Below are 22,208 nucleotides of genomic sequence, written 5' to 3'. Positions count from 1 at the left end.
TGGTGCAATGGAAGATGCGTGGTCTGATGGATGACATTCTCCATCATGTGGATGACCGTGTTGGTCCCTTAGGGAAGAGATGGCACCAGGATGAACTATGGTAGATAGAGTGATGCTCGGGGCAACGTTCTGCTGGAGACCTTGTGTCCTGGCATCGTGTGGAGGTTACTGTGACCCCCTTCATAAACATGGTACATAGATCACCACCATAATGGGGACCCCTTAAAGGGGTACTCTGCTGCTCAGCGTTTGGAACAAACTGTTCCGAACGCAGGAGCCAGCAGCTTGTGACATCATAGCCTCGCGCCCTCAATGCAAGTCTATGGGAGGGGGCGTGACAGCCGTCACGCCCCCTCCCATAGACTTGCATTGAGGGGGTGTGGCATGACATCATAAGGGGCGGGGCTATGATGTCACAAGCTGCCGGCTCCAGCGTTTTGAACAGTTTATTCCAAACGCTGAGCAGCGGAGTACCCCTTTAAGCATTGAAGGGGCATTCATCTTGCCTGACACTTTGGTTACACTTATCTACTGCAAAATGTATAATTAAATTATACTTTTCACTAAAATGTTCCTGGAGATTAAGAAAAGCTGCAGTGTAAAGCATGGGAGAGGGACGATGCATCAGTCTAAGTCTCTGATACGAAGCATTTCTCACAACCTCTGTCTCCCAACAGACAATGCAGATAAGTCCTCAGCTCATAGTAATATTACTGTATATCTGCATTTATCAGCGTTGCGGTTCCGACAAAGTGAAGTGACAGTGAACTCTAAAGGCTCAGCACAGATCGTCATGTGTCACTAGTAAAGGGCATCATACAGGACAAAAAAAGGTGACATGTATATTACAGTGTCATTATAGTCCGTCGGGATTACGGTTTTTTGGAAAGTGAACAGCACCATCTAGTGCACAGAGATGATACAGCAGGAAAGCGCATGGTATTTCACTTTACATTACAATTTGGTCCATCACAGTTTTTTACTTTCACCCAATCTCCCACAGGCTCCAGAACGGAGAGTCTGCCTTACATCCTATTTGCTGTAGTCCAGCTAAATAGTAAAAGGCGGCCATATTGGTTAACCCTTAATGTTTTGCGGACACCTTCATACAAGGACGCAGTAAATGAAGCGGCAAACACGTAAAACACCAACAGAGCCGGGAGTGTAAAACAGCGGATGATATGTTTATTTGTATCATAAAAGTCTGGATCGATCATAAAGGGTCCGGGGCAGGAGGTCTCTGTGCCGCCATCGCAGGGAGGTTCTGGACGTGGTTTTCCTACATAAAAAATAAAAAGACTTAACCAGTTACTGCCAAGTCAGGACAACTGTGGTAAAATAGCAACATTTTTGCACTGATTTGGGGGAAAAAAAAAAAACTGTGAAAATGAAAAAAATAAATGCAGCAAAAATATAGGACATAGTATAACTACTTTATATCCTGATCCTATAGCGATAGCAGCAGTATACAGATGGAGCTGGAGGGGATGTTTATAACTACTATACATACTGATCTCATAGAGATAGCAGCAGTATACAGATTGAGCTGGAGGGAAGAAGTATAACTACTATATATCCTGATCTCATAGATAGCAGCAGTATACAGATAGAGCTAAAGGGGAGGTGTATAACCACTATATATCCTGATCATATAGAGATAGCAGCAGTATATAGATAGAGCTGAAGGGGAGGTGTATAACTACTATATATCCTGATCCAATACAGATAGCAGCAGTATACAGATAGAGCTGAAGGGGAGGTGTATATTTACTATATATCCTGATCCTATAGAGATAGCAGCAGTATACAGATAGAGCTGGAGGGGAGGTTTATAACTACTATATATCCTGATCCAATACAGATAGCAGCAGTATACAGATAGAGCTGAAGGGGAGGTGTATATTTACTATATATCCTGATCCTATAGAGATAGCATCAGTATACAGATAGAGCTGAAGGGGATGTGTATAACTACTATATATCCTGATCCAATACAGATAGCAGCAGTATACAGATAGAGCTAGAGGGGAGGTTTATAACTACTATATATTCTGATCATATAGAAATAGCAGCAGCAATATACAAATAGAGTTGGAGGGGTAGATCACACTCACTTCAAGTGGTCTATAAGCTCCGAGCTTGAAACGACAGCAAATAATATCCACGAAAAACTCCGCCAGCCCATGGATCATCCCTGATGGGAGAAGAAAACACCAAGTAAAATCTGCAAATCTAAAGACAAGATCCAATAATGACGCCCCCTTGGAAGTAAAGCCGCACCAGTGGTGGTGAAAATCCCGCCGATAATGCCGCAGAGCCGCACCAGGAACTTCCACAGGGGCATGTGATCCTCTGTCACCGTCACCATCAAGGAGCTGATGTCATACTTCATAAATATCCCCGACACGCCGTGACTGCCGGTGGCATGGTTTATCACCCGCTCCTGTATAACGAGACCATAGAGACTGAGCGGAGGGGTTTATTATAGGCTAACTGTGATGTCATCGGTTACCGGATCTTACCCGCTCCGTCACCGAGAACTGGTGCGTGTCCCCGTACACCTTGTGCGTGTTCAGTTTGGTCGGGACGATGGTGATAAAATACTGGTACATCTGGTTACCTGCGGAAGAAGGAGGAGGAGGAATAATTCAAGGAGAGTAGCTGTCAGTCCTCTGATGAAGCTGGGTCTCCAGCGAAACGTCAGGACTTAGGCTAATGTGATTTTTTTTATTCAGCAGCGGTTTTTTTTTTTGGTAAGCCTTAGCTCAATCATCTGTAAGCCATCTGAGTGGCCCATAGGATATAGTGGCACACCAGGTTGACGACCATGAATCACTAACCATATATGAGTGCATGACTAGCTGTGCTTTTAAATTTTCCTTTGTTTGATACTGACACCTATTGGTGGTATAGGTGAATTACCACATCAGTTTTTCACCCTAGACATTTTTCTGTTATACAATAAAGGTTACATTTTAATAGTTTTTGTGTGTGTGTGTGTGTGTGTGTGTGTCTGTGTGTGTGGGGGGGGGGGTAGTTTAGTGTACCCCTTGGGGGGTTAATCCCCATTTGTTGTTATAAGTTTTACCCTTTCCCCTCTAGGGGGTTGTTGTTGTGTAATTAATTAAAGGAGAGGCTCCTAATATTTTGCATCTAATGAAAACCTACGAGTCTCCATGGTAACAGACTACAAACAAACCCTGTGTAGTCTGGTCCTGTGTGCACGTTTGTATCATTTTGTCTTCATTCACTTGGTAGGTGAACAAGATGCAGATGACACGGGAGGGACAGACTACACAGGGTTTGTTTGTAGTCTGTAACCATGGAGACACATGGGTCAGCATAGGAGCTGTGTACCCAAAATTGTGGAGATTATCAATTTGCTTTAAAAGTCATATATAGCAGACAACAGAGAGGGAGGGGGGAGGGTCACTTACTTTCTTCAGCTATTTTTTCCGTTCCATCCAAAGGGTTGATGATCCCCGGAAGGACTTCTCCGAAGGACAAGTGATCGATACGATGAGAAAAATTATAACCTGAGAATAAAGACAACAGATTCACCCAATATACTCATATACCGGCCGACAGACGGCTAAAGGGGCCCCGGGGGGCTAGAGGATAAGTCATGTCCTTCACTATAAAAAAATACTAAAAAAATTCCCTAACCCCTTCCTGGGAATGTTGGGTGAAAACGGATATGACTGATCCTATAATATACAGTAATATAGTTCTATAAAAAAAAAAAAAATACTCACTGTCATGGCTGACGAGCGCGGCCAAATGTGCGTGACCCCTGGGGTGTGGGATGGCCCTAAATAATAAAGCAAAAGTATATAAATAATCATAATATAATGTATGTACACAGTGACCTCACCAGCAGAATAGTGAGTACAGCTCTGGAGTATAATACAGGATATAACTCAGGATCAGTACAGGATAAGTAATGTAATGTATGTACACAGTGACCTCACCAGCAGAATAGTGAGTGCAGCTCTGGAGTATAATACAGGATATAACTCAGGATCAGTACAGGATAAGTAATGTAATGTATGTACACAGTGACCTCACCAGCAGAATAGTGAGTACAGCTCTGGGGTATAATACAGGATATAACTCAGGATCAGTACAGGATAAGTAATGTAATGTATGTACACAGTGATCTCACCAGCAGAATAGCGAGTACAGCTCTGAGGTATAATACAGGATATAACTCAGGATCAGTACAGGATAAGTAATGTAATGTATGTACACAGTGACCTCACCAGCAGAATAGTGAGTACAGCTCTGGGGTATAATACAGGATATAACTCAGGATAAGTAATGTAATGTATGTACATAGTGACCTCACCAGCAGAATAGTGAGTACAGCTCTGGAGTATATAATACAGGATATATCTCAGGATCAGTACAGGATAAGTAATGTAATGTATGTACACAGGGACTCCACCAGCAGAATAGTGAGTACAGCTCTGGGGTATAATACAGGATATAACTCAGGATCAGTACAGGATAAGTAATGTAATGTATGTACACAGTGACCTCTACAGCAGAATAGCGAGTACAGCTCTGGAGTATAATACAGGATATAACTCAGGATCAGTACAGGATAAGTAATGTAATGTATATACACAGTGACCTCACCAGCAGAATAGTGAGTACAGCTCTGGAGTATAATACAGGATATAACTCAGGATCAGTACAGGATCAGTAATGTAATGTATGTACACAGTGACCTCACCAGCAGAATAGTGAGTACAGCTCTGGAGTATAATACAGGATATAACTCAGGATCAGTACAGGATAAGTAATGTAATGTATGTACACAGTGACCTCACCAGCAGAATAGTGAGTACAGCTCTGGAGTATAATACAGGATATAACTCAGGATCAGTACAGGATAAGTAATGTAATGTATGTGCACAGTGACCTCACCAGCAGAATAGTGAGTACAGCTCTGGAGTATAATACAGGATATAACTCAGGATCAGTACAGGATAAGTAATGTAATGTATGTACACAGTGATCTCACCAGCAGAATAGTGAGTACAGCTCTGGGGTATAATACAGGATATAACTCAGGATCAGTACAGGATAAGTAATGTAATGTATGTACACAGTGACCTCACCAGCAGAATAGTGAGTACAGCTCTGGAGTATAATACAGGATATAACTCAGGATCAGTACAGGATAAGTAATGTAATGTATGTACACAGTGACCTCCCCAGCAGAATAGTGAGTACAGCTCTGGAGTATAATACAGGATATAACTCAGGGTCAGTACAGGATAAGTAATGTAATGTATGTACACAGTGACCTCACCAGCAGAATAGTGAGTACAGCTCTGGAGTATAATACAGGCAGAATGTCTAGGTTCCTGGTGGATCATACACTCTTCACAGAATAACATACTTGCCCACAGTGATATGGAAGTTTCCAGCCACTTTATTAATATCCAGGTGACCGTGGATGCGGCAGGCGATGGGGGGCTCGGATGGAGAATCTTCCCTGAGAATCAGAGATAGAAGTTAGTCAGACGCCCCCTGGTATTAGTCCCCTCCAGTCTCCATGAGGGGTGTGTGGGGGTCTTACCTGGGGGGCAGGGCGGTGACGGAGCTCCTCATGGCGCTCTTGAACAGAAGATCCTGTAGTGACGCCTCCTCCTGCAGACGATTCTGAATCTGCTGTAACATCCTAGAACACAATGAAATGTCAATAAGGTAGAAGATGGAAGACCCCCGGACTGGAAGCTGCCCCCACAGGACAGTATCTCACCTCTGCCATTGCCTCTGCTGAGGAGACAAATCAAATACGACCTGGAAGACAAAAGACGGCCATTAACCCCGGACACGCTGAGACCTCTCATCATCATCCAATCAGATTTACTGTGGTCCTGCCCGTACTCACCGGCTCATACACCAGCCCTTCGGCGGAGGTCACCATGGTCTCCGCAAGATCCAGGACATCGGCACCGACATCTGTGGACATAATAATATGTGAGGAGCGAGAAAAACACAGAGCAACACTGCCACCTGCTGGACAGATACTCACACTGACACCTCATGGCCACCGTGATGTCGATGTTCAGCCGCAACTTACTGAAATATAAAAAAAGGGGGGGGGGGGGGGGGGATGCTTAAAAACTAAATAAATCTATACAAACTAAATAATTAATATTTTATTAATATAATAAATAGATCACAAAATAAATGTCTAAATCAACAATGACTGTGATCACTAAAAGCAGAATATAATGAAATAAGATATAAGATTTATCAGGAGACTGTTAGGGTTAATACTGGATGTGAACGACATATTGGAACGTAATTATTTACTACTTATACAGACTGAGACTTCATCTGAATAAACATGTAACTTATTTTGCTATCCCATTTTATTATATTAATTCTATATTATTTCATTATATTATTTCATGGTATTATATATTTCATTATATTTTGCTTTTGGCTGTTAGAATCATTGTTCATTTTTAAATTTATGTTGTGATCTATGTGCAGAATACTGAAAAGATTGCGGTCTATCAGTTATTTAGCGCATTCAATTTTATTTATAAATTATATAATTTTTATTAGATTTTTTGGCTGTGCTAAAACTCCATAGGTCTTTGATTGCCAGTACTAGTTTTTTTTTTATTTGCATTGTTTTTGACACGAGGGGTATAAATGTCAGATTGGCTGCTCAGACACTGGTAAATGTTCTACTAGAAAACCTTCCCAAAGTATTTTATCAGAAGTAAAGTGCAGTCTGGTCCCTGCTCGTCTGTTTACAGACCCCCAGCAATCTATAGAGGCAAATGATAAAGGAGAAATTAGGATGGTAAGAGAGAGAACAAGAGAGAAAGAACAAGAGAGAGAGAACAAGAGAGAGAGAACAAGAGAGAGAGAGAGAGAAAGAGAACAAGAGAGAGAGAGAAGAGAGAGAGAGAGAGAGAGAGAGAAAGAACAAACAAGAGAGAGAGAACAAGAGAGAGAGAGATTATAGAGAGAGAGATTATAGAGAGAGAGAGAAAGAGATACAGAGAGAGAGAGAGAGAGAGAGAAAGAACAAACAAGAGAGAGAGAACAAGAGAGAGAGAGAACAAGAGAGAGAGAGAGAACAAGAGAGAGAGAGAACAAGAGAGAGAGAGAAGAGAGAGAGAGAGAGAGAGAGAGAGAGAGAGACAGAGAGAGAGAGAAAGAACAAACAAGAGAGAGAACAAGAAAGGAGAGAAGAAAGAGAGAGAACAAGAGAAAGCCAGAGAGAGCAAGAGAGAGAGCAAGAGCGAGCCAGAGAGAGCAAGGAGCACAAGAAAGAGCGAGCACAAGAGAGAGAGCAAGAACAAGAGAGCAGACGAGAGCAAGAGCGAGCGAGATAAGAAAGCAAGAAGAACAAGAGAGAGCGAGTGAGAGCACAAGAAAGAGAGCGAGCAAGAAAGAGAGAGAGCGAGTGCAAGAAAAACAAAGTGAGCAAGAGAGAAAAAGAAAGAGCAAGCAAGGAACAAGAGAGCAAGAGCGAGCAAGCGAGATGAGAGAGCAAGAAGTTAACAAGAGAGCGAGAACAAGATCGAAAGCGAGAGAAAGGGTAAGCGAGAGAGCAAACAAAAGAGAGTGAACAATAGATTGAGCAATAGTAAGAGCAAGTAAGAGAGCGAGCGAACAAGAGAGAGCAAAAGAGAGCGAGAAAGGGTAAGCGAACAAAAGAGAGCAAGCGAGAGGAGGATAGAAATAAAAAACTGTACGTTTACACCAAGAATCTCGGAGCGGAGAAGTTCTGTCTTTAATGGGATTTTACTGAACATTACAGAATTTCTGTGATTAATTAAATTCATATCACATCAGGTCCTAGCGCCGATGGATTCTGGTAACGCCCCCTGCAGACGGAGTCTCCATCCGGGGATGTCGTAGTGTGCGCACTCCTTAACGGTCAGACCGGGTGACTTCTCCCTGGTTTAATGAGGAAGTCTCATGTCTTGAAGTACAGAAAATCTTATCCCCAGGGGGGTCTGAGCACTGTAGCCCCCCGCGATCTCCTGTATGGATCCCTGGCTCTCCCACATAGTGGCGCATCAAGCCCCCTACATATCTCTCTATGGGACAGCTGAATATAGCCGAACGGCTCTCCCATAGAGATATACGGAGAGGGCGTGGCAGCCCCTGGTTCAGGCGGGGGTCGTGACATGCCGCTCCGTGGGAGATCGAGGGGGGGCCACAGCCTTTGGACCCCCTGCGATCTAAAACATATCCTCTAGCTTGTGGACAGGGGATACGTTTTTCTGTACTTCTCGGCATGAGACGTCTTCTTTAATGTACTGCCCTCTGCTGCCCCCTGCTGTCTGATGGGTGTAGTTACGAGGTCATGTAGAAGTTTCCTGTCAGGCGGTAAGAGACGAGATCGGTGACACCACAGAGGACTCATAATAACCTGGTGAAGTCCTTGTCCACATCATAGTCATATCTCATCCACGTGTCCCGATACACCAGGAACTCCAGGACTGTGAGGACGGCCATGACAGAGAACGCCAGCAGAGACACTGGGGGAAGACAGCAAGGAAGAGGCATCAGAGGAAACGAACAAGCAGGGAATGCTGGGAGATTAGAGATCGAACGCCTGCAAAACATTTCTTCTTACCTGTAGTGTTCTGCACTTATCACTACAAAATATCTCTATATATTACATCATGTGATATCAGCCGCTCCTCTTATAACGCTCCAGTACTGATATAATCTCTATATATTACATCATATGTGATGATATCAGCCGCTCCTCTTATAACGCTCCAGTACTGATATAATCTCTATATATTACATCATATGTGATGATATCATCCGCTCCTCTTATAACGCTCCAGTACTGATATAATCTCTATATATTACATCATATGTGATATCACCCGCTCCTCTTATAACGCTCCAGTACTGATATAATCTCTATATATTACATCATATGTGATGATATCAGCCGCTCCTCTTATAACGCTCCAGTACTGATATAACCTCTATATATTACATCATACGTGATGATATCAGCCGCTCCTCTTATAACGCTCCAGTACTGATATAATCTCTATATATTACATCATGTGATATCAGCCGCTCCTCTTATAACACTCCAGTACTGATATAACCTCTATATATTACATCATGTGATATCAGCCGCTCCTCTTATAACACTCCAGTACTGATATAACCTCTATATATTACATCATGTGATATCAGCCGCTCCTCTTATAACGCTCCAGTACTGATATAACCTCTATATATTACATCATATGTGATGATATCAGCCGCTCCTCTTATAACGCTCCAGTACTGATATAACCTCTATATATTACATCATATGTGATGATATCAGCCGCTCCTCTTATAACGCTCCAGTACTGATATAATCTCTATATATTACATCATATGTGATGATATCAGCCGCTCCTCTTATAACGCTCCAGTACTGATATAACCTCTATATATTACATCATATGTGACTGATATCAGCCGCTCCTCTTATAACGCTCCAGTACTGATATAATCTCTATATATTACATCATATGTGATGATATCATCCGCTCCTCTTATAACGCTCCAGTACTGATATAACCTCTATATATTACATCATATGTGATGATATCAGCCGCTCCTCTTATAACGCTCCAGTACTGATATAATCTCTATATATTACATCATATGTGATGATATCAGCCGCTCCTCTTATAACGCTCCAGTACTGATATAACCTCTATATATTACATCATATGTGATGATATCAGCCGCTCCTCTTATAACGCTCCAGTACAGATATAACCTCTATATATTACATCATATGTGACTGATATCAGCCGCTCCTCTTATAACGCTCCAGTACTGATATAACCTCTATATATTACATCATATCTGATGATATCAGCCGCTCCTCTTATAACGCTCCAGTACTGATATAACCTCTATATATTACATCATATGTGATATCAGCCGCTCCTCTTATAACACTCCAGTACTGATATAATCTCTATATATTACATCATATGATATCAGCCGCTCCTCTTATAACGCTCCAGTACTGATATAATCTCTATATATTACATCATATGTGATGATATCAGCCGCTCCTCTTATAACGCTCCAGTACTGATATAACCTCTATATATTACATCATATGTGACTGATATCAGCCGCTCCTCTTATAACGCTCCAGTACTGATATAACCTCTATATATTACATCATATGTGACTGATATCAGCCGCTCCTCTTATAACGCTCCAGTACTGATATAACCTCTATATATTACATCATATGTGATGATATCAGCCGCTCCTCTTATAACGCTCCAGTACTGATATAATCTCTATATATTACATCATATGTGATGATATCATCCGCTCCTCTTATAACGCTCCAGTACTGATATAATCTCTATATATTACATCATGTGATATCAGCCGCTCCTCTTATAACGCTCCAGTACTGATATAACCTCTATATATTACATCATATGTGATGATATCAGCCGCTCCTCTTATAACGCTCCAGTACTGATATAACCTCTATATATTACATCATATGTGATGATATCAGCCGCTCCTCTTATAACGCTCCAGTACTGATATAACCTCTATATATTACATATGTGATGATATCAGCCGCTCCTCTTATAATGCTCCAGTACTGATATAACCTCTATATATTACATCATATGTGATATCAGCCGCTCCTCTTATAACGCTCCAGTACTGATATAACCTCTATATATTACATCATATGTGATATCAGCCGCTCCTCTTATAATGCTCCAGTACTGATATAATCTCTATATATTACATCATATGTGACTGATATCAGCCGCTCCTCTTATAACACTCCAGTACTGATATAATCTCTATATATATTACATCATATGTGATGATATCAGCCGCTCCTCTTATAACGCTCCAGTACTGATATAACCTCTATATATTACATCATATGTGATATCAGCCGCTCCTCTTATAATGCTCCAGTACTGATATAATCTCTATATATTACATCATATGTGATGATATCAGCCGCTCCTCTTATAACGCTCCAGTACTGATATAATCTCTATATATTACATCATATGTGATGATATCAGCCGCTCCTCTTATAACGCTCCAGTACTGATATAATCTCTATATATTACATCATATGTGACTGATATCAGCCGCTCCTCTTATAACGCTCCAATACTGATATAATCTCTATATATTACATCATATGTGACTGATATCAGCCGCTCCTCTTATAACGCTCCAGTACTGATATAATCTCTATATATTACATCATATGTGATATCAGCCGCTCCTCTTATAACGCTCCAGTACTGATATAACCTCTATATATTACATCATATGTGATGATATCAGCCGCTCCTCTTATAACGCTCCAGTACTGATATAACCTCTATATATTACATATGTGATATCAGCCGCTCCTCTTATAACGCTCCAGTACTGATATAACCTCTATATATTACATCATATGTGATGATATCAGCCGCTCCTCTTATAACGCTCCAGTACTGATATAATCTCTATATATTACATCATATGTGATGATATCAGCCGCTCCTCTTATAACGCTCCAGTACTGATATAACCTCTATATATTACATCATATGTGATGATATCAGCCGCTCCTCTTATAACGCTCCAGTACTGATATAATCTCTATATATTACATCATATGTGATATCAGCCGCTCCTCTTATAACGCTCCAGTACTGATATAACCTCTATATATTACATCATATGTGACTGATATCAGCCGCTCCTCTTATAATGCTCCAGTACTGATATAATCTCTATATATTACATCATATGTGATATCAGCCGCTCCTCTTATAACGCTCCAGTACTGATATAATCTCTATATATTACATCATATGTGATGATATCAGCCGCTCCTCTTATAACGCTCCAGTACTGATATAATCTCTATATATTACATCATATGTGACTGATATCATCCTCTTATAACGCTCCAGTACTGATATAACCTCTATATATTACATCATATGTGATGATATCAGCCGCTCCTCTTATAACACTCCAGTACTGATATAACCTCTATATATTACATCATATGTGATATCAGCCGCTCCTCTTATAACGCTCCAGTACTGATATAATCTCTATATATTACATATGTGACTGATATCAGCCGCTCCTCTTATAACGCTCCAGTACTGATATAACCTCTATATATTACATCATATGTGACTGATATCAGCCGCTCCTCTTATAACGCTCCAGTACTGATATAACCTCTATATATTACATCATGTGATATCAGCCGCTCCTCTTATAACGCTCCAGTACTGATATAACCTCTATATATTACATCATATGTGATGATATCAGCCGCTCCTCTTATAACGCTCCAGTACTGATATAACCTCTATATATTACATCATATGTGATGATATCAGCCGCTCCTCTTATAACGCTCCAGTACTGATATAACCTCTATATATTACATATGTGATGATATCAGCCGCTCCTCTTATAACGCTCCAGTACTGATATAACCTCTATATATTACATCATATGTGATATCAGCCGCTCCTCTTATAATGCTCCAGTACTGATATAACCTCTATATATTACATCATATGTGATATCAGCCGCTCCTCTTATAACGCTCCAGTACTGATATAACCTCTATATATTACATCATATGTGATATCAGCCGCTCCTCTTATAATGCTCCAGTACTGATATAATCTCTATATATTACATCATATGTGACTGATATCAGCCGCTCCTCTTATAACGCTCCAGTACTGATATAATCTCTATATATTACATCATATGTGATGATATCAGCCGCTCCTCTTATAACGCTCCAGTACTGATATAACCTCTATATATTACATCATATGTAATGATATCAGCCGCTCCTCTTATAACGCTCCAGTACTGATATAATCTCTATATATTACATCATATGTGATATCAGCCGCTCCTCTTATAACGCTCCAGTACTGATATAATCTCTATATATTACATCATATGTGATATCAGCCGCTCCTCTTATAACACTCCAGTACTGATATAATCTCTATATATATTACATCATATGTGATGATATCAGCCGCTCCTCTTATAACGCTCCAGTACTGATATAACCTCTATATATTACATCATATGTGATGATATCAGCCGCTCCTCTTATAACGCTCCAGTACTGATATAATCTCTATATATTACATCATATGTGACTGATATCAGCCGCTCCTCTTATAACGCTCCAATACTGATATAATCTCTATATATTACATCATATGTGACTGATATCAGCCGCTCCTCTTATAACGCTCCAGTACTGATATATCCTCTATATATTACATCATATGTGATGATATCAGCCGCTCCTCTTATAACGCTCCAGTACTGATATAATCTCTATATATTACATCATATGTGATATCAGCCGCACCTCTTATAACGCTCCAGTACTGATATAACCTCTATATATTACATCATATGTGATGATATCAGCCGCTCCTCTTATAACGCTCCAGTACTGATATAACCTCTATATATTACATATGTGATATCAGCCGCTCCTCTTATAACGCTCCAGTACTGATATAACCTCTATATATTACATCATATGTGATGATATCAGCCGCTCCTCTTATAATGCTCCAGTACTGATATAACCTCTATATATTACATCATATGTGATGATATCAGCCGCTCCTCTTATAACGCTCCAGTACTGATATAATCTCTATATATTACATCATATGTGATATCAGCCGCTCCTCTTATAACGCTCCAGTACTGATATAATCTCTATATATTACATCATATGTGATATCAGCCGCTCCTCTTATAACGCTCCAGTACTGATATAATCTCTATATATTACATCATATGTGATGATATCAGCCGCTCCTCTTATAACGCTCCAGTACTGATATAACCTCTATATATTACATCATATGTGATAATATCAGCCGCTCTTCTTATAACGCTCCAGTACTGATATAACCTCTATATATTACATCATATGTGATGATATCAGCCGCTCCTCTTATAACGCTCCAGTACTGATATAATCTCTATATATTACATCATATGTGAATGATATCATCCGCTCCTCTTATAACGCTCCAGTACTGATATAATCTCTATATATTACATCATATGTGATGATATCAGCCGCTCCTCTTATAACGCTCCAGTACTGATATAACCTCTATATATTACATCATATGTGATGATATCAGCCGCTCCTCTTATAACGCTCCAGTACTGATATAATCTCTATATATTACATCATATGTGATGATATCAGCCGCTCCTCTTATAACGCTCCAGTACTGATATAATCTCTATATATTACATCATATGTGATGATATCAGCCGCTCCTCTTATAACGCTCCAGTACTGATATAATCTGAGGACTTTAGGTCACCTACCTGTCCCCCTACTTGCTGATGTCTCCACATAGCTCTCAGGCACTTTGGGAAAAGCATCGAGCTCCTTTACCAGGTTCAGGGTCTTCCTGCGGTTCAGCCGCCTCATCCTGAAGAGTCACCAGGGATGAAGAACCTGAAGAACAAACATAGGGGTCAGGAAGGCACAGTATAGATGTGGTGTAGGGGTCAGGAGGGCACAGTATAGATGTGGTGTAGGGGTCAGGAGGGCACAGTATAGATGTGGTGTAGGGGTCAGGAGGGCACAGTATAGATGTGGTGTAGGGGTCAGGAAGGCACAGTATAGATGTGGTGTAGGGGTCAGGAGGGCACAGTATAGATGTGGTGTAGGGGTCAGGAGGGCACAGTATAGATGTGGTGTAGGGGTCAGGAGGGCACAGTATAGATGTGGTGTAGGGGTCAGGAGGGCACAGTATAGATGTGGTGTAGGGGTCAGGAGGGCACAGTATAGATGTGGTGTAGGGGTCAGGAGGGCACAGTATACATGTGGTGTAGGGGTCAGGAGGGCACAGTATACATGTAGTGTAGGGGTCAGGAGGGCACAGTATACATGTAGTGTAGGGGTCAGGAGGGCACAGTATAGATGTGGTGTAGGGGTCAGGAGGGCACAGTATAGATGTGGTGTAGGGGTCAGGAGGGCACAGTATAGATGTGGTGTAGGGGTCAGGAAGGCACAGTATACATGTGGTGTAGGGGTCAGGAGGGCACAGTATACATGTAGTGTAGGGGTCAGGAGGGCACAGTATACATGTAGTGTAGGGGTCAGGAGGGCACAGTATACATGTAGTGTAGGGGTCAGGAGGGCACAGTATAGATTTGGTGTAGGGGTCAGGAGGGCACAGTATACATGTAGTGTAAGGGTCAGGAGGGCACAGTATACATGTAGTGTAGGGGTCAGGAGGGCACAGTATACATGTAGTGTAGGGGTCAGGAGGGCACAGTATACATGTAGTGTAAGGGTCAGGAGGGCACAGTATACATGTAGTGTAGGGGTCAGGAGGGCACAGTATACATGTAGTGTAGGGGTCAGGAGGGCACAGTATACATGTAGTGTAAGGGTCAGGAGGGCACAGTATACATGTAGTGTAGGGGTCAGGAGGGCACAGTATACATGTAGTGTAGGGGTCAGGAGGGCACAGTATACATGTAGTGTAGGGGTCAGGAGGGCACAGTATACATGTAGTGTAGGGGTCAGGAGGGCACAGTATACATGTAGTGTAGGGGTCAGGAGGGCACAGTATAGATGCTGGGAGTTGTAGTTTTGCAACAGCTGCAGTTGCACCGGTTGGGGATCACTGATATAGACACAGCACATACATTATTCTCACCCAGAGCAGTCACATTGCTCCCTGTATACAGCAGGGGGCGCACCACATGTCTCCTCACACACCGAATACTTACCGGCTCCTGGGGGCCCCCAGCCCGGATCTAGGTGACAGAGAACCCAGCTCTGCTCTCCTGGAACATCACTTCAACCAGTTCATGTCGTCACTTCCGGCCTCGTCAGCGCTCGTCTATCACCAGCTTCATTATCGTCTCCGGTCCCGCAGCAGATTCCATAGACATAAATGAGATTCAGGTCTACAATAAAATGGCGGCGGCCCAGAACTACTTCCCTCTTTCTTGGTCATGTATGTACGTGGAGCGGTGGTGGTGTCACGTGAACGTCACTTTAAAACATGATTGGTCGAGGCAGCTAGTCACGTGACCGAGACTACCGGCGCCATGGTTGTTAAGGGTAGGGAATTTACATCCGTTTCTGAGAGTGTGGGTTTCAGACGTAGCGTTTCTTACTCTAGCGGTTTTTGCTCTATTTATTGTCCTTTTTTTTTTTCAACAAAATAATAAACGCTCATATTTCAATTGTTGGTCAACTATAGTGCTTTATAAAACGTAATATAGGGTTGTGTTCACACAGAAATAAACCATTATTATTATTATTTTTTCTTTTTACTCACAGTTTTTTGTTTATTTGCAGTATATTGCGTTATTGTCACTTTTATTTAAGTCTTAGGACACAGAATTTTACCTCAGAACTTACCTTAGAATCTGCTGGGTTGGATTTTAATGCGTTTTTCTGGAAGCGCAACGCTGTCCTTTAACCCCTTAAGGACAGAGCTCATTTTTGCCATTAGGAAGTAACCAATTTATTTATTTATTTTTGCGTTTTCATGTTTTCTTCCTCTTGTCCCATCCACAGACCCATATGAGGCTTGTTTTTTGCTCCATTGATTGTACAGTGGTCTCTCAACATACGATGGTAATCCGTTCCAAATGGACCATCGTATGTTGAAACCATCGTATGTTGAGGGATCCGTGCAATGTAAAGTATAGGACAGTGGTCTACAACCTGCGGACCTCCAGATGTTGCAAAACTACAACACCCAGCATGCCCGGACAGCCGTTGGCTGTCCGGGCATGCTGGGTGTTGTAGTTTTGCAACATCTGGAGGTCCGCAGGTTGAAGACCACTGGTATAGGAAGTTGTACTCACCTGTCCCCGCCGCTCCGGACCGTCACCGCTGCCCTGGATGTCACCGTCCATCGCTGTCGCCGCGTCCCTGTGGTGTCCCCGACGCTCCGGCAAGGCCTCTGCTTCCCCGGCATCCGCGCTCTCCGTCGCAGCCATCACGTCACTACACACCCCGCTCCTATTGGATGACGGGACGGCGTGCGCAGCGACGTGATGACGACGACGGAGAGCGCCGACGATGCAGGGGATCCCGAAGAGGACGCGCCGGAGCCCCGAGGACAGGTAAGTGATGGTCAGCGGACCACACGGGGCACCGTAAGCGGCTATCCGGGGGCAGCTGAAGCAGTCTGCGCTGTCGGATAGCCGTTTATGCGATGGCCCCGACATACAAAAGCATCGTATGTTGATGCTGCCTCTGAGAGGCCATCGTATGTTGAAATGATCGTAGGTCGGGGGGGGGGGGGGGGGTCACTGTACTTTGTAATGACATCTTTATTTAACCATAAAATGTACGGCACAGCCCAAAAAAATTATTATTTTGCAGGGAAATGAAAAAGAAAAAGAAAATTGTGCAACTTTTGAAGGGTTTTGTTACTACGCAGTGCTTTTTACGGTAAAACTGACATGTTCCCTTTTTCTTTGGGTCAATACGAGGACAACAATCCCCAATTTATATAGTTTTTCTATTGTACTGTTTACAGATTACTTCCAATTATACAAAATACAATATGGGCCCCTCACCTCCCAACCCAAAAACAAATAAAAAATAAAAAAACAAGACAATATTAATTCCCAAGCCATTCTCCTTCGTACCCCTAACCTTATTACACAGAACTATGGTATTTCCAATCTGCATATATATATATATATATATATATATATATATATTTAATCTCCTCTGATAATTTTGTTTTCGTTTATTTTGTATTCTTTATTTGTTGTTTTTAACCATTCCTGAATATTGAAGGAGTGTGGTGAAATCCATTTTCTTATAATTAAACGTCTGGCACAGAATAGTAACCTATGCAAAATTGCGTTCATTTTCTTGCCTACATTAATTCCGAGATCATCACCCAGAATCGCCACTAAGGGGGTGAGGGAAATGTTCATCTTCCATCTTCTCGCTGTTTTAGAACTAACTTGTAACCAAACATCTTGTATTCTTCATCATGTCCATAGCATGTGTAGCGAACCTGATTATTCCTTCCCACATTTTGGACATCTAGTGGCGCAGCAACCGGGGATGAGGGGGGTGCAGGCTGCATCGGGTGACACCAGCCCGAGGGGTCGACACCATGCCGCTCAGCACCCGCCCCCCCCTGTCTTCAGCTGCGCCCTGCTGCGTTCACGCTACAACCCCCCTCCCGTCTTCAGCTGCGTCCACCCCCGTCCGTTAGAACCCCATGATCTGATGAGGGAGGTCGCACAAGTGATGTCTTTCAGCAGACCAGCACAGGAAGACGTCGGTGACGTCGTTTGTCAGGCTACCGGAGAGAAGAAGCACTGCACAGGCCAGGTAAGTGTGTCTATGTGTGTGTGTCTGTCTGTCTGTGTGTGGGGGGGGGGGGATGTTACCTAATGTGGGGAAACTGCTACCTAATGTGGGGAAACTATACTACCTAATGTGGAGAACATGCTACCTAATGTGGAGAACATGCTACCTAATGTGGGGAACCTGATACCTAATGTGGGGAAATGGATACTTAATGTGGTAAAACTATGCTACCTAATGTGGGGAACCTGCTACCTAATGTGGGGAGACAATGTTACCTAATGTGGGGAAACTGCTACCTAATGTGCGGAAACCGCTTCCTAGTGTGGGGAACCTGCTACTTAATGTGGGGAATCTGCTTCCTAGTGTGGGGAACCTGCTACCTAATGTGGGGAAACTACACTTCCTAATGTGGAGAACATGCTACCTAATGTGGGGAAACCGATAACTAATGTGGGGAAACTGATAACTAATGTGGTAAAACTATGCTACCTAATGTGGGGAACCTGCTACCTAATGTGGGGAGACAATGTTACCTAATGTGGGGAAACTGCTACCTAATGTGGGGAAACTGCTTCCTAGTGTGGGAAACCTGCTACCTAATGTGGGGAAACTATACTTCCTAATGTGGGGAACCTGCTACCTAGTGTGGGGAACCTGCCAGCTAATGTTGAAAAGCAACTACCTAATGTGCGGAAACCGCTTCCTAGTGTGGGGAACCTGCTACCTAATGTGGGGAAACTGCAACCTAATGTGGGGAACCTGCTACCTAATGTGGGGAACCTGCTACCTAATGTGGGAAAACTGCTTCCTAGTGTGGGGAACCTGCTACCTATTTTGGGGAACCTGTTACCTAATGTGGAGAAACTATACTACCTAATGTGGGGAACCTGTTACCTAATGTGGGGAACTGCTTCCTAATGTGGGGAACCTGCTACCTAATTTGGGGAACATGCTACCTAATGTGGGGAACCTGCTACCTAATGTGGGGAACCTGCTACCTAATGTGAGGAAACTGCTACCTAATGTGGGGAAACTGGTACCTAATGTGGGGGAACTGCTGCTTACCTAATGCTTCCCCCCCCTGGCAGTAGCACCCTCATCATCCACCAGCAACACCCCCAGCAGTAGCACCCCCATCAGCAGATCCGGCTGGTGGATGATCCTGCTGATGGATGATGGGGGTGCTACTGTCAGGGGGGACAGTAGCACCCCCATCATCCACAAGCAACACCCCCCCAGCAGTAGCACCCCCTTCATCCACCAGCAACACCACCAATAACCCCTCCCCCCCCATCCGTGGTAATAGCATCAGCTAACGGATGATGAAGAGTGCTACTGCTGTTGTGGTATTGTATTCAGAGGGTGCATTGTATGGCAATGTTATATTCAGAGGGCGCAGTGTGTGGTAGTATATTCAGAGGCTACAGTGTGTGCTAGAATTATATTCAGAGAGCGCAGTGTATAGTAGTATTGTATTTAGATGGTATGGTGTGTGGTAGTTTTATATTCAGAGGGTACAGTGTGTAGTAGTGTTATATTCAGAGGGTACAGTGTGTGGTAGTATTATATTCAGAGGGTACAGTGTGTGGCAGTATTATATTCAGAGGGTACAGTGTGTGGCAGTATTATATTTAGAGGGTACAGTGTGTGGCAGTATTATATTTAGAGGGTACAGTGTGTGGTAGTATTATATTCACAGGGTACAGTGTGTGGCAGTATTATATTCAGAGGGTACAGTGTGGCAGTATTATATTCAGAGGGTACAGTGTGTGGCAGTATTATATTCAGAGGGTACAGTGTGTGGCAGTATTATATTCAGAGGGTACAGTGTGTCATAGTATTATATTCAGTGAGTACAGTGTGTGGCAGTATTATATTCAGAGGGTACAGTGTGTGGCAGTATTATATTCAGAGGGTACAGTGTGTCATAGTATTATATTCAGTGAGTACAGTGTGTGGCAGTATTATATTCAGAGGGTACAGTGTGTCATAGTATTATATTCAGTGAGTACAGTGTGTGGTAGTATTATCAGTGAGTACAGTGTATGGTAGTATTATATTCAGTGGGTATGGTGTGTGGTAGTATTATATTCAGTGGCTACAGTGTGTGGTAGTATATTCAGTGAGTACAGTGTATGGTAGTATTATATTCAGTGGGTATGGTGTGTGGTAGTATTATATTCAGTGGGTACGGTGTGTGGTAGTATATTCAGTGAGTACAGTGTATGGTAGTATTATATTCAGTGGGTATGGTGTGTGGTAGTATTATATTCAGTGGGTACGGTGTGTGGTAGTATTATATAGATTTTTCCAAACTCCCCACATTGCAAACCGTTTTAACTTTTTCTCCTAACCCTCTAATATTCCATACCACCACTGTAGTATTCATCCAAGATCTTTAACATAGAACATTTTATCCAGAAATGAATAGGATGACCCAGCCATGCAGGGAGGAAGGGAGAAGACAGGAGAAGTAAAAAAAAAAAAAAAAATTAACCCCTTTAATTCCCCCCGGCCCCCCCGTGTGACCTGTCCCAAATATTGACAAGTCTCTATCCTAGCATGATCCCTGTAACCTGATACCCTCTAATACATTTTTAGAGTCCCGGTTATCCATCCTCTCAGACGCTTCATTATTGAAGAAAATTATCTGCTCATTGTAAATAACCCGCAATCGTGCGGGGAACAAGAGCGAAAATTTTGTTCAGTTCAAAAATAGTCTTTTTTTTTTTTCACTTCTTTGAAGGAAACTCTAATTTTACTGCCATTGTGTGTAACAGTCTTTTTTTTTCCCCGCCGCATTCGCATAACATTGTCCTGATCTTTGGCGTTTAAAGGGTTACTCCAACATGCGAGTATATGTCACTTCCAGTACCTTACTTCACAAGCTCCGCTCTGCATCTCCTGGTGAATGTGTCAATCCGGCTTGCAAGCCACACCCCATCTCACAAAGAGAGGAGGTCAGGATCGGAGGTTGAGATATGAGGATGGGATATGAGATAGGAATATGAGGACGAGATATGAGGTCAAGATAGGAAGACTGGATAGGAGGTCGGGATATAAGGTTGTGATAGGAGGACGGGATATGAGGACAGGATATGAGGTCAAGATAGGAGGACGGGATAGGAGGTCGGGATATGATGACGGAATATGAGGACGGGATATGAGGACGGGATAGGAGGTCGAGATAGGAGGACTGGATAGGAGGTCGGGATAGGAGGACAGGATAGGAGGTCGAGATAGGAGGACGGGATATGAGGTCGGGATAGGAGGATGGGATAGCAGGACGGGATAGGAGGTCGAGATAGTAGGTCGGGATAGTAGGTCAGGATATGAGGACGGGATAGGAGGTCGGGATATGAGGTCGAAATATGAGGACGGGATATGAGGATGGGATATGGGGTTGGGATATGACAACAATATATGAGGATGGGATATGAAGTCAAAAGTTTCCTCCTTTGTTGATTTTCCTTCCCAAGAAGGATTAGGAAGGAAAAACTGGGCAACGCCAGGTACTCAGCTAGTTAAACTATAAAATATTTTTAAAAATTTGATGAGAGGCACTCTTTAACCTTGTGCATATCATCCTCCATAACGGAGATTCTGTTTTCCATCTCTAGTTTTCTTTAGGTCGTCTCTAATAAGAGTTATTTCTTCACCATTGTTTCCAACTTGGCTGGATAAAACATCAATGGAAGAGTTGCACCTACTAATTGCCTCTAGAATAGTTTCAGGGGAGACTTCACCACCTTGTGCTGCGTTTCGCTCTTCACTAATAGACTCGGTC

The 22,208-nt window shown here is 42.5% G+C and overlaps 1 protein-coding gene across 1 annotated transcript; it reads right to left on the bottom strand.

The window, feature by feature from the left end:
• Window positions 1-829: 829 nt before the first annotated feature.
• On the bottom strand, window positions 830-16,008 carry ERGIC2 (ERGIC and golgi 2). Its single transcript, XM_056517794.1, has 14 exons — window positions 15,856-16,008; window positions 14,437-14,569; window positions 8,420-8,528; window positions 6,050-6,096; window positions 5,906-5,976; window positions 5,774-5,814; window positions 5,591-5,692; window positions 5,411-5,506; window positions 3,756-3,811; window positions 3,438-3,536; window positions 2,523-2,620; window positions 2,281-2,443; window positions 2,115-2,194; window positions 830-1,279 (listed from the first exon to the last, which is right to left on the bottom strand). The coding sequence occupies exons 2-14, from the start codon at window positions 14,540-14,542 to the stop codon at window positions 1,214-1,216; spliced, it is 1,134 nt and encodes a 377-aa protein (XP_056373769.1). The 5' UTR covers window positions 14,543-14,569; window positions 15,856-16,008; the 3' UTR covers window positions 830-1,213.
• Between the last annotated feature and the right edge of the window lie 6,200 nt (window positions 16,009-22,208).

This window comes from Hyla sarda, chromosome 4 (assembly GCF_029499605.1).
Source record: "Hyla sarda isolate aHylSar1 chromosome 4, aHylSar1.hap1, whole genome shotgun sequence".
Classification (NCBI taxonomy): domain Eukaryota; kingdom Metazoa; phylum Chordata; class Amphibia; order Anura; family Hylidae; genus Hyla; species Hyla sarda.
The sequence above is the reverse complement of the archived record's forward strand: the minus strand, read 5'-3'. Positions and strand labels throughout refer to the sequence as shown.

Excerpts from the sequence above, each read along its gene's own strand:
- ERGIC2 (XM_056517794.1), bottom strand. The coding sequence starts at position 14,542 with ATGAGGCGGCTGAACCGCAGGAAGACCCTGAACCTGGTAAAGGAGCTC. Across the intron at positions 5,977-6,049 it reads GGTGGCCATGAGGTGTCAGT|ATGTCGGTGCCGATGTCCTG; the intron begins GTGAGTATCTGT and ends TTATGTCCACAG. Across the intron at positions 5,815-5,905 it reads AAGGGCTGGTGTATGAGCCG|GTCGTATTTGATTTGTCTCC; the intron begins GTGAGTACGGGC and ends TTTGTCTTCCAG.